This window comes from Saccopteryx bilineata, chromosome 9, assembly GCF_036850765.1.
Source record: "Saccopteryx bilineata isolate mSacBil1 chromosome 9, mSacBil1_pri_phased_curated, whole genome shotgun sequence".
In the NCBI taxonomy this organism is placed as follows: domain Eukaryota; kingdom Metazoa; phylum Chordata; class Mammalia; order Chiroptera; family Emballonuridae; genus Saccopteryx; species Saccopteryx bilineata.
Genome location: NC_089498.1, coordinates 63,500,145 through 63,514,115, shown reverse-complemented (window position 1 = coordinate 63,514,115; position 13,971 = coordinate 63,500,145). Strand labels below are relative to the sequence as shown.

The following is a 13,971-nucleotide window of genomic DNA, read 5'->3' as shown; positions in this document are numbered from 1 at the left end:
TCTTATTAAAGAAATGCTTACTTTGCAATATTAATATATTCAACATGAATATATTTCAATGTTAATTCAGTTACATGGCATCCTCATAGTACCACTGCAGACCTGAGGGTTCTCATAGTAAATGAACCCATAGAGAACCTACTGAGTAATTATGCTTATAGGGGAAAAATGGTATTGTTACAGGTGGTCACAGGATAAAAGCAAACTTAAAGAACATCTCATTTTAGCCCAGTAACCAGAGAAAGTCATGTTCCTTAAAAATCTCAAGGCAGTATACAAAGGAAAATGCCAGAGGGATAGTTTCTATTCCCTAAAACGTCCTTTAGACTTCTGGTCTTATCCTTGACCAGAAGCATCTTCCAATTAACACACTTTCTTTCCATTAAGCGAGGACTTTCTCAAATTCCAAGTAGGTTGTTTTTTGGGGTTTTTTGTGTGTGTGGTTTTTTATTTTTACCTTTCATAATGTCCAAATTCCAAAGTAGGTTGTTGTTTTGCTTTGGTGGTTTTTTTTCTTACCTTTCATAATGTCTGCGGGTGCAGGTGGCAGCGCTGGTGCTCCCAGGATTACCGCCTAATTCATCATAAATGTGTTTCCATTGACGGCGGGCTGTTATCTGGAATAAATGGCAATGGGAAAGTCAATCTTGCATCATAAGAGATTCACAGTGCCAGGATTCAATCCATATGCAACAGTCAGAGGAGAACAGCCTGCTCTGGAAACCCAGAGACAGAGAAGTCCAAATGCATATATGGGGAGGTCTAGGGTTTTCTGGTAAGATTTCACTTTCGGGGCTTTACAACAAAAATGGAATTCTGCTTGTGGCTCTCTATTTTGTCCCCCTTGGTGCATTTTCACCGAAGGCACCTCCCTAGATATGTATGTAGCTATTTGCCCTCCAAGGTCCCAAACCCGCACTCTATTCCTTTATGTCAGATGATGAATGTCAAAGTAAATAAACTCTTCCTAAAATAGATCTTAGTGCATCAATTTAAACAAATCAGAATTAACGTTACTTGTTTGAGGGGGGTGGAAACAGGTGGCCAATTTAAGAGACACACTTTTTTACCACACATGCTTTTGTATCTTCTGATTTTTGAACTCTGTGATATGTTGCCTATTTTAAAAACTAAATTACAATACCAACTAATTAAACTGCTCAAACTGGTTATGGAATCTGCAGTCATTTCAGGCTACATTTTTTTTCTGACAGCTCCTCTAATCACCAAAACAAAATCAAAATCTACATCCATCCATGTTGCACAAGCTGTTTATTTTTAATCACTTAGGTCAGGAAAATGGGGTATCAATCAAACCTGATAAAAGTGAACATATTCCAAAGTTAAAATGTAAGTTATGGATATTACTGAATTAGGTGTATAGAAACAAACGGCTTGTAATACATGGAATGGCACACTATGGTTGTTTTATTTTTTTTCCCCTTTAATTTTATTTTTGTACATAAATCAAGATTCTACAAAATAGCAGATGCATGATCTGGCAAACAGTTAATTGGGGGAAACCCCGTCATTTACTATATCCAAGTAAGTGTAGTGAAGACGGAACAAGTTCTAAGGTCCTTGTGAAAGTTCCGAAACAGGGTTATAGGAGCAGGTACTGGACTGTGCAGCGGGTATGGCATGGCAAGGCGCCCGTGGCATTTAATACAACCAGAGCAGAGGCTTCTTTTGAAAAATACCCACAGAGCTGCCAGTGGAGTTCACATAGGCTAAAGGCAGTAATCTGGGGGGGGGGGGGGATCTCAACTTGCAACCAGGGGCTCTGCAATTGTAATCTAAGGAGGAGAGAATGGGTAGTTAAATATTATAAGGTAAATGGTACCTTTTCCATTTCAAATAAAAAGAGCCCCTTTATTTCCATAAACCCTTCTCAGCAGGCCCAAGTAGGACCTCTAGACAATGTGAGTTCTGCATTGTTCAGTTTCCCGTGAAGCGTTTTTGAACCAATTTGTTTCGATGGTTCTCATTAGACAGAACCACCTTTACATCTACTAGTAGGTATAACTAAAAACAAAATCCTCCTTTATTTCTGGCTTGGCTTCCATTGTAATAAATGGTTTCAAGCTCCTTTCAAAACACTCAAAATAGGTATTTTGGTAATTATTTTAAATTGAATTACAATCTCCCCAACCTTTTAATTAATAATACAACTTCAGGTTGACCCACATGATCCTGTATATCAAGGAAGAAGCAGCAGGATCCCCTCTTCCCAAGTGTTTATGTAATTCCTCAAAGCCCACACTACTTCCCTCAGATGAGCTGTGTGGGCCCTGGGAAGCCTCTTTCCTGGGAAGAACCAGAAAACAGCCTCTATATGTCCTTGCAATCACTTTCAAAGAAACCATCACTCTTGTTATCCTTGTATCTCTTGTGTGCATCATATTTCATATTTTATAAAGAACTTTCACATCCATAATATCATCTAATCCTCCCATCAGCCTGTGAGGCAGATTCACAGAAGGAGAGGAAACCCAGAGCTTGCATGAGCTGCCCAAGGGCACACAACAGCAGAATGGCAACGCCAAGGTTCATACAGATGCCTTGCAGTCCCAAGAGCAGACTTTCCCCCATTACATCACAGCAGCCTCCCTATCAGAATGACCTCATGAATAGCCCGTGTGTGTAGTAGGGTGATAATACAGAACTCCAAGGGCCTTTCACTTCAAATGAGGCAGATGACTATGGGAAGTATAGCTTCTGCTACAAGTTCTCGACATTGACATTTGAGTCCCTTACTAGTGGGCAAATCACGTAGCTATGAGGTCAGCAAGAATTGAAGGGGGCGGGCTAGGTTAATAGTGCTCTAAGATTTTACTCTCTTAAAGAATCCAGTAAAAATATGGTTCCCTCTACCCTGACTACTCGTGTCTCCAGTTAGAACAGAGGTTTTATTATTACATTCACCACAGAATCACAGAGAAGTTCCAATTATATCTAAGTCCATCAGTTCACTCATCCATTCATTCACCAGTTATTTTTCATCCCCCATCTGTTGGATACTGTGCTAGCAGCTGAGATGCAACAGTGACCACCAGACCCAACACTCAACATGACCACATTCTTGTGGGGGATATCAACAATAAACAATGGACCAAATATATAAACTAAATAAGACAGATTATGAAAACTATAATGAAGAAGAGACCACTGCTGATAGGGATATTTAATTGGCCGTGTCTCCCCTCCCCCATCCTAACATATAGACTAGGGAATGCCCTGTTAAACACCTGCCTATCACAGACATGACAAAACTTCTTTAAAAATAAACAATGAATTATCAGAAGAAAAAAAATCTTCCTCACATTAGGACTGAAATTGCAGTAGTAGGAAGTGCCACTCGGCATTAATAAGCCCTGTGCAGCAAGCTAGGAGTCTGTGTTAGCCTCCTGCTAGCGGGCTCTGGTCTTTCAATGTAGTATATACTAGTGAGGACTCATCTGGAGTGAAGACAGGGACTAGATCTTCAAGGAAGTGGTCTCTCTGTTTACCAAGCTTCCACTGGCCAAACTGATGAATCAGGTCATTTTGAGATACTTTATTTCCACAAGAAAGTCATAAAATGTGCTCTTTCCAACTGCTAAATGTTTTTTTAAGTAAACAGTTCTCCTGGGTATACATTTCTATTTTTTGTGCCCAGGTATGCTTTTAATTCAAATGCTGACCATGAGCTCTAAAGCAAGAAATGTCTAAATCCTCCCACTGTCCACAATTATAATGGGTCTCACAGCCCTGTAAGGGGAGAGAAAAGGACAGGAGAACTCCTGGCCCAGCTCCTGGGCATCCTGTTCTCACCTGTGTAAGTCTGCCTTCTGTTCTAACATAACTGTCATACCTAATCGTGCATTTGCTTAGGGTTTTTATCCTGTTGACCAGTCTCCTCTCTGGATGTGTGTTAGCTTTAAACCCCATCCAGGGCAGAACTGACGTCTGCATCCTGGTTTCTAGCCCCTAGCACCATTCAGCTTGAAAGTCTGAGCTAGTCATTCTCTCAATAAGCTTCAGGCTTCTTGGTCATGTTCAACGTGTCAATTTGACCTCCTAATTATTTTAGGTTTTTAAGGGTACAAAGAACTTCTGGCTCTTTTTCCCTAAATAAAATAAAATGGCCAAATGAATCAGGCAGCTATTTCTCTTGGATTGTGCTTCCCATGCAGTCTCCTTCAAGGTCCTCACTTAGATGACCGGAATTCACGACAGCACTCTATCTTCTATTGCTCCCCATTCTAGGGCACTGTGTTAGGTACAGAGGCACAGAGATGGAGGGATGAGGAGAGAACAAATATCTTGAGAAGAAAGAGATGGTACAGCTTTCAAGGGTTCATAGTTAAGCATGAAACACAACCCCGAACAATGAAACATAAAGCAAGATGAAAAACTGAGCAGACCACACCCAAGTAAAAGAAACCAATGGAGGTTTGAGTGAGACTATCACTTTGAAGACACTTGACAGTGACTTCTTTCCCTAGTGTGTCAAGACCCGAGAAACTCTGTGAAAATCACTCTTCATCTTTTATGTTCATGAAATTGCACTGCTTATAGATAAGCCAGGCAGTGGTGTAAAGGTGGCCTGACCCTTCCTGCACCACACACACACGGGTCAGGAAAATGGGCCCCGTCAGTGGGAAAGGAACCATCCCTGCCACAACTCTATTTGAGGAAAATATCCTGTCACCGAAAATAATTGGAAAGCTGTTTTGACCCAAGACACAATCTTATAGCCTTGATTTTGCTACCTACAAGATTTCAGGGATGAAATAATCCTGGAATTTTTGTGGCCTGGGGAGGAAATGGCACCTAGAAATCTGTTAGGACTTTAGCGTGTCTGTGGCTTAAGAATGTGTAGGAAATATAGAGTCAAGGGCGAGTTTTCCAGCAAGCAGTGTTGCCCAGGCTGCTCTGAGAAACAGCTTCTTTCTCAGGACACCTTGAGGGTAAACTGAATTCAAGGAAGATGACTTTTTTTTCCTGGTAGTACTCCAGGAACTGGAGCATTTCAAAACTACATGACATCATCTTTGGCCTCAAAAATTTTGAATTGAGCAAGACGCTTTGTCTGTCCAGAGAACTAGGGTTAATAGATTCAGAAGATGTCTTGAAGTGGCAGCAAAGCCAGAATTTGATGTCAAAGCTTAATCCTTCCAGCCAGAGACAAGTGACTCCTTTTTCCAGATGAGAAATAATAGCTCTGTCTCAGCCACGGGGAGCGATGGGGCTGCTAGCTGATGTTCTTAGAAGGCATCACTTGCATGGTCTTATGCCTCTAGGATAAGATTTACTTAAGACCCATTTCCCTGCTCTACTACCTTCTTTACAAATATTGCCCCTGGCCCGCCATCAAACGGTTAGCCAAATGGAAATCACTTTAGCAAACCCCCTTCAACATGCTGCATCCTGGTTATACCCCAAACTGCTTTGCAAGCTTTAATTGCTTCAGCAGAGACTGAAGTGCAGGTTTCCTGGCTCATTAGCAATTTTATCCAGTTCTGCCTCTTCAACTACAGGTGCTCATTTAAGAGTTGGATATATGACTGCAAAGGAAGGGTCCTCACTGCCAACCAATCAAAATCCCAGGATATTGTTTTTTAGGAAATCAAATCCATTCAAGACACTTATGATCTCTAAACCTAAGGACACAGAGACACAATATACATTTCCAACAAAGGCAGAGGAGCCCACAAGAAATGAATATAGCCATTAGTTGCATGTTATAAAGGCTTAAAATAAAACTTTTGTTCCTTTTTCTTTTTTAATTCAATTTGAGAGTTGTGAAGAACTGAAATGAAATAATTCATAATCTTCAATTCAAACCAGAAGGTTTGAAATAGTTTATAACCACAAACAAAAACAAACCAATTAACATGGCCCATTTTTATAACCAGAAGGAATTCCACAAGGGTGTCTTTATCCAATCACAAGTTAACAGCAGTAGAGATACATTTACAAACTTTAAACTTGAAATTTTTTATTAGTACTGAATGTTTACATCATCCAGACTTCTTGACTCATCTCCTAAATTCACAAGAATCAGTGAAAGTCTCAGCAAGTAATAGTTTGTATACTAAGGATCATGTTAGTTAAAAAGGACTGAAAGATGCTACTAAGTAAGGTAGGTTATTAGATCCTTTTTCCAAAAAATCACCCAAAGTACATAGAAAGCATTCTAGACACATAAGAGATTGCTGAGAATAGAAGGCACAAAGTATAATCATTTATGAATCTCTTTCAACTCCAGTGGCTATGGAGGTGAATACAATTGTGCACAAAATCCTCAGTATGTCAGAATTTGAAGAATGCCATGATGACCCATGCAAATCATTTCACTCCCTTGTGCCTCAGTTCCCTCATTTGTAAAATGAAAGTAAATACTGGAAAATGGCAGGAATCTTTTTCCACACAAAGACCAATTTGTGAAAAATAAAAATGTTAGGGTGCTACACTTTCCCTCATTCAAAATGAAAATAGCTTACTAAGTCCCAATTTAGATTACTGCTTTACAAGATGGAAAAACACTCATTGGAAACTTTGTTCTGCTTTTGAGCCAACAAAATGTTAATATGTTGGCATGTTTATTTAGTAATAGCGTGAAGATAACTTTATAATCTTTGACACTTGATTTAAATGGAGTGCACATTTTGAAGCTATGTCCCAAAGGGCCAGTAGGTGAAGAATTAATCATCAATGTTATACTTAGTTTTAAAATTAATATTGCTTGAACAGCCCAGGCCCCCACCACAAAGTTAATATTTCAGTGTGGGGGCCTAGACAACTTGCTTATACTTGGAGGTTTCCCATGGAAAATTTGAACCCCCGTTGTTGAGTTGCCTTTGGGAATCATTAATGTAGAGATTCTAAGATCTTTTTTGAGCTCTAAATGACAAGTTTTCACTTGCTCTGTATCTGATAATCTCACAGATAAGTGTCCTTTGGTAACACTGTGTGATGACAACCTAAGTCCCCAGGCTTTACATATTATTCATACATCTTCTAGACGAACTTCAAAACAGAATTCTCACTGAACATCTCACAATTTTATTAGCCAAAATATACCAGTAGAAAAATTTATTCTGTACTTAGGAGATTCAAAAGCTTAAATGTAGCCTGACTGGTGGTGACGCAGTGGAGAGTTGACCTGGGATGCTGAGGTCAAAGGTTCAAAACCCCAAGGGTGCCGGCTTGAGCACAGGGGTCACCACTGTGAACTTCGGATCATTGACATGATCTCATGGTTGTTGGCTTGAGCCCAAGGTTGCTGGCTTGAGCAAGGGGATCACTGGCTTGGCTGGTGCTCCCTGGTGAAGGCATGTGTGAGAAGCAATCTGTGAACAACTAATGTGCCACAACTATGAATTGATGCTTCTCCTCTGTCTCTCTTCCTGTCTCTGTCTCTTGCTAAAAAAAAAGAAAATTCTTAAATGTAGAACAGGATTGACAAACTTAAGTGCCTACAGGGCCAACAGGTAGTATGAGACAATTAAAAAAAGAGAAAGGAAAGGAAGGAAGGGAAGGAGGAAAGGAAGGAGGGAGGGAGAAAGGGAGGAAAGAAGGTAAAAATCCCACCAATGAGCTTCATCCAATTTATGGCCCCAGATATAGATTTTATAAAAAGATGGTTATGTAGATCCACTGTCTGAAATGAGATTAAAAAGTTTGGAGTGTTATGAAGAATGGTAGAGACCTAATGAACAATGAGGGAGTTGAAGCATGAATGGAAAGGGAAGAAGGAAAGGGTAATCCCAGAGCTCACCAGCCCTCCTGTGGCTTGGCTAAAGTGGGATGAAGTTCAAAACCAGATAAAAGGCAGATGCCCATCTGGTCTTCCATATTCCTCCAATCCAGCCTCTCTCGACTTCACTATACTTACATACACAGTGAAGGCAGAATAAGTGGCAAAGAATAGCACTTAGCTCGTGATCAACTTCCCACATGTTCCCCTGCTCCCTGATGTCTCCTGGATAACTCCAGGACCTCGCATCCAAGATCTCTCCTCAGATGGCTCCATCCTCCTCTCATAGTCATTTGTCCTGGCCACCTAGTCACTCAACTTTAAGTTACTAAAACTCTTTATGCCCAACTTTATTCTACTTCCATGCTTTATTTCCCCATTTGGTTTTGTCTTCCAAGGCCTTGATCTTTCATGTCTAAATTCCATCCATTCTCCAAAATTCTCTTCAACTAGCATCCGAGTCACAAGTCTTCCTTCCCTCATCTCTAAATGAGGCAGTATTTTACAGGAGCAGGGCACGGATCTTTTTCACCTTGTCTTACCATGCCCGCCTCTCCTGGATGGTAAGTAACAGGAACCACTGGCCTAGATATTTTTGCATCTCCCAGAGTGTCCAACACAATGCCTTGTACACATAAATAAGACACTCAGTAAATGCATGGAGGGCAAAAATAGTTTTAAAGTTGTGAGTAGGCAAAACACAGAGTTTATTCTTGTATTATTATTTATTAATTACTGTTATTTTCCATATAAATAACTGTAAACCTAGTTTTGCCCCACCCTATTTGTGTTTTGGTGATTTTCTAATTGTGTGATCATTCATTCATTCATTTGTTCAACAAAAGAATAAATACTGTTTGGTAAGGAATATTGCAAATTGCCTGAAACTTATCAAAAAGGTCTTTTGTATACTCTACACCAACAGTGCTGTTGCATGGGGTAAATATCCTTGTGAAGATACAGAAGATACAAAAGCAGGAAAAACTGATTCTGTGAAATTTGCTGGCATTCTCCCTATCAGTGAATAACAACAAGCTCCCGGGTTTAAAAAGACATTTCATAATACTGTGAAAGATCATGTAATTTATCTGCAGTCACAGTTCATAAAGATGTGTACGTAATCCTATTCTTAATACTAAAAGTTAGGCTGAAAAGTCTAGGCTATGAGGTTGACTCCTAAATTTATGAGACTAACCCTGAATAAGTTATCTTTTTCACATAGATGAAAGCTATAATTAGCTCGAGAGTTTGCAAAAGTATGAGCCACAGGGGCAAGGAGTCAGTCTCTGTCCCATCAACAGATCCAACCAAGTGAAAAATAACATTTTTATTTTTACATAGGACACTTGATAAAACAAGTATTTTAAGTAAATTCCTGTCTATAAAATGCAGATTTTACATGTAGTTCATATCAGTATTATATTTCCTCACAAACATATATGTGTAGCCCATATATTAAATAAACATATTACATACATATGCAATCACATGAAAAAGTTTTTAGTCAGAATTCACAGCAAATATCTCTACAGTAAATACCAGATTATCTGAATCATATAATGCTTGCCATATTTTCCTGTCCCAAGCCCCTGACATCAACTATATATTAGTTTGTGGAACAATATGCTATATCAGGCCATAAACACTAGTTATTATGTTTGGGCTAAAATGAATTTCATTTTCTTGACTTTGTGTCTCTTATTGTCATTTTACTATGATACAGAGATATCCCAGGTTACTTTGCAAGAAAAGAAAAAACAGTTTCTTATTCGACTGTAGAAGAAACTGTACAATTTAATCTGATCACTGTGTGGGGGAGAAAAGATTCCCAATGACGACATCTTCCTATGTCAATTGATTTTATTACAGATGTCATCTCTGTGTGCTTATATTAATGTGGCTCTTTCTTCTTTCAAGATTTTAATCTTACTTTGTTGCTCTAACATTTTATTGGTTTAAAATACATTCTGTAAAAAAAAAATCTGTGGCCATCAAATTTTCCTGTGGCCTAAAAATAACCCATTCCTGTCAGTTAGAATTAGCTGATAAAGAGGGTCAGAGCCTGTTCTGAATAAGTTTGATAACTTCCTGTTTATGCGGCACTGACCCCTGTCTAATAAAGCTTCTCTGCCCTAGAATGAGAGGAGGTTCTGCTGCATTTTATTCCTTAATGGCCAATACTGATTACTTTTGAAAGCCTCTAATACATTTCCCATATTAGACATGAACAGATGTCAGGTATGTTGCCAAGGGAAATTTCTTTTATGCAATCTTGGCTTGTTGTACAATAATAGCCCTTTCTCAACATGGGAAAAAATTACAGACCCAACTAATTTCCCTGACAGGGGAGAGTTACATATGTTTTCCACTTGTAGTTTTTACGACAAGTTTACAATTTTGCCAAACCTGGAACTAATTGGGACTGTTTCCAAAAGCGGCCCAATAAACCCCCAAAAGTGTAGAGCCATTTGAAAAGGCAGTCCGTGATGGTTTGCTTTTGCATTTTCTCTCTTTTGGTCAAAGGGGCGGGGTTTAGATTGCAAAATTATTTCATTTAAGTTGCTTAAACACTTACTGTTTCATATCCTCCCAGTTTTTGAGCAGCTTGAAACATAGTCCAAAGGTTAACTGTTAGAGGGACAATAAGTATTTAGATAAGCATTGCATTAACATATTTCCAAGAAATGTCAATTAAAACATTTTTGTTTTGTTTTGTTTTGTTTTTCAGTGAGAAAGAGAAAAAAAAAAAAGAAATACTAACGTACCCGAGAGAGCTAAGTTCTTAGGAAACAATTTGCCAAAGGGCACTCAATAACAGGATATATTATTACCACTTAAAATATTTTTAAAGAAACAGTCACAAGTACACAAACGGTCCTACCATTACAATAAAGGACAATACAGTTTTCGCCCTGCTGCCATCAGCTGAGCAAAAGAAACTAAGTTACTTTATCTTTGGGAAAATTGTGAGATTTTCCAAACTAGGGCTGTTCTTGTTCAACCCTTAGAAAGAAGCCATTGATTAAACAGCAATTTACTCTCATGATTAAGAACTCTCCATAATCAATAAATAACAGTCACGTTAACAATGATTATCTTATAATAGAATGTCTGATGGCAGCACTATATTAAAAGCTCATACTGTATTTCACTAACATGTGGTGCCTTGCAGTGAGCAAGGAGAAAGATTTCACCCTTGAGGCATCAGTGATACAACAGATCAAAGGGAAAGAAGATACTCGATCGCAGAGGAAATGAGTCCATTTCGTCCCCTAACCTGCCTGAGTGGTGTTGCAAAAAAAAATTTTTTTAACTGATTTCTCTTTACAGGGTTTGCATAGGTTTATACTGTTCAAACTATGCCAAATTGCTAGCAGCCCTGTTCGTTCATACCAAATACTGTGGAATGGGGCTGCTATGGATTTGATTCTTTCATAAGCGGGGAAAATTGAACTTCAAGTAATTTCTTGATAAGAGAAATAAAAATAAAGTACAAAATTTAAAGGCTGTTAGACACCACAACATTCAAAAAGCCTCATTGAACCTTGCACTATTTCAAAGCTATCAAAGAGCCCTGCCTCGGCCTTGATTTAATCTGAACCAATGCATAATGCAACCAAGCTGTTCATAGTACATTAATTTTACTTCTATTTTCAGCAACCAGTTTTCAGACAAACATTGTAATCATTCGTAGTTATATAAGTTTATAATGGCTGCGAGTGTTCTCTCGCAATCAGTGCCAATTGCTATTAGGTATGTAAATTGTTATGTAAAACATGCAGGTTTGACATTCTTCATCAAAATGACACATGGTTTTAATCTAGGAAGATACATTTGGAAAAAAATACTATTTCATGCCAGAGGCTCATGCTTTGTGTGCCACAAAATCCAGACAGAGGCAAAATATATAATTCATTTGTGAAATTAAAACAGGGTCTGGGTGTCTTCTCTTTTTATAGGGAATTCTGCCCAGCTGTGAGTTCCCTGATCTACAAAAAAAATATACTGAGGATGGTTAAACGCACACATCAAAGCAATTCAAAATTGGGTCCTCAGTTCAAATTTGTGTATTTCTTGTTCCCTCTGAAGTCATCGGGTTTTTGTTATCTCTTAACAAATTTGGGGCTTAGGAAATATGTTTTCTCTTTGTTGTTTTATCCACCTTCAAATATCCTCCTTTTAAAAGCGATCTTTTCATAGGCAACATCTGTGCCTAATAAAAGCTACGTCATATTATTATCTCAGAAGAAAGGCGTTGCAAACACTCAAGACTGACAAAACAGAAAATGAGAAACTTTCAACATGTCTATTTCCAGTTATAATCAGTGGATTCAAGCCTATAAATATCTCACTGCAACTGCCCCAGAAGGGAACATTGTAGCGGAAAGAGGAAAGGAAAAAATTTCTGGCTTGATTTGTAGATTTAGTATAAACAGAGAGCATCATCATCCCCAGATTAGGATTTCAACATAATCCTGAGTCAAAAATATTTTTTTCCAATTCAAAGAATCGGAGTAGTTTTAATATTTCAAAAATGAAATCAAGGATACTTACTCTGTTTAAAACCTAAATAGGGTATTCGTTCTATTGGCGTCTTCCTTTCTTTCATGTATTTATAAAGTGCCACCAGGAAGGCCTGCTCGTCTGCCCTGCACTCCTCACCAATGGCAACCTTTGGTTTGTCTTCATTTGAGACTTTTTTACAGTTATTATGGTTATTCTTCGGCTTGTTCAAAGCAGACCTGGCCTCACATTTCACCTGGAAAAGGGGGGAAAGAATGCCACATCAAATCAAGGAGAGTCCTGGAACGTTTACAAAGACATAGCTAGTGACACATTTTACTATGTGGGAAGGGCAAAGCAATAAATCACCCTTGCCCTGAAAAGCTTTTTAGAGGTATCACTGAATATGAATTTTCTTAGACCAGGGGATGGTAACTTTCTGTAAAGGACCAGATAGTTAAATATGGTAGGCTGTTGAACCATTACAGTCTCTGTTGCAACTACTCAACTCCAGTGTGAAAGCAGTGATAGACAATATGTAAACAAATGTTATGGCTGTGTCCCAATAAAACTTTATTTATAGAAACAGGTGGCCATTGGGTCATAGTTCGTCAAGCTATGCCAGTCTCTTTTAGACTTCTTACAAGTATGTTGATGTGAAACCAGAAACAGTGTTTACATCTGGTAGGACCTTTCTCCTTGCCTCTTTATATACTTTTCCTAAGGGGCACCGTCTGTTAATTTCATTGAACAATTCCTACCTTCTTAATAAGTAGTCCTATCTCACACTTCATACCAAAATGAAAGACAAGTTGATTTCTTCACAGGCAACTTATCTTGTTGCTACTTTTCCCAGCAACCTGGGAAAACATTTGGATGCCAGGAGATGTTGGCATCAGGAACATCAACAAGGTCTCTGCTGTCTCACCTGAAGGGAAAGCCAGATCTACCCTCGGTAGGAAACAAAACATCCTATTCTTTAATGAGGGCTTCTTGCTTTTCAGTCAGCGCTGAGAACATAATAATAGGAAATGTGAACTGCCCACAAAGGAAAAAGGAGAGGTCAGCTAAAAACTCAAGAAGAGTAAGTGAAAAGCTCCATAATTAAAAAATAAATGGCCGTTAATGCTCCAGATGTTCTTCCTTCCACACTCTAAGCGAATATGGAACTTGGCATACCGAGCGGCTAACCTAATGTTCCCTCTTCACTGCCATGTTCTACAAGGGGCCTTTGATGGTTGTTAAATATAACGCTAAGTTGCTGAGCTATTTTAATTGTAAAAGGGGGAAGTACAAAGGGTCAAACTTTGAGTTCAAGTGCACCCATGGGGAATGTGTACATTCCAATATTCTTTACATCTCCATATCTAACATCGAAGAGAAGAGGGCAAGTGCTGGCGAAATTATATAAATAAAAATGTCCCGCATACTCCACGTTTTCCATTTCAGATTTCTGACCTCTCCTTTTCTTCCCCTTCAGATTCTCCTCCCTAAGCCCAGGAACATAAAAGACCATGCTTATTTATTAAGGGGAAGTGTATCCTTTTAAAAGGTTTTGCTTAGTCTCTCAAGTGAACACGATAGTTTAATATCTTCAGACTGGTCCTGTTAAAAATAAAACTTCCTGCACAGCTCATTCAACTGGGCTTTTAGATAAGATTTTTAATTTTTAAGGGGCTGTGAAAATGATATTTAAACATTATTCCATGTAGAATTTTTACTCC

The 13,971-nt window shown here is 38.7% G+C and overlaps 1 protein-coding gene across 2 annotated transcripts in view; it reads right to left on the bottom strand.

Annotated features, from left to right (window-relative positions):
* ARID5B (AT-rich interaction domain 5B) overlaps positions 1–13,971 on the bottom strand; it is a 197,371-nt gene that overhangs the window by 27,317 nt on the left and 156,083 nt on the right. For both annotated transcript variants that reach the window (XM_066244205.1, XM_066244206.1), the window contains 3 exons: positions 12,299–12,503; positions 10,320–10,372; positions 520–617 (listed from right to left, as the gene is read on the bottom strand). In XM_066244205.1, coding sequence (XP_066100302.1) covers positions 520–617; positions 10,320–10,372; positions 12,299–12,503 — 356 coding nt within the window. The remainder of the gene's footprint in view (positions 1–519; positions 618–10,319; positions 10,373–12,298; positions 12,504–13,971) is intronic.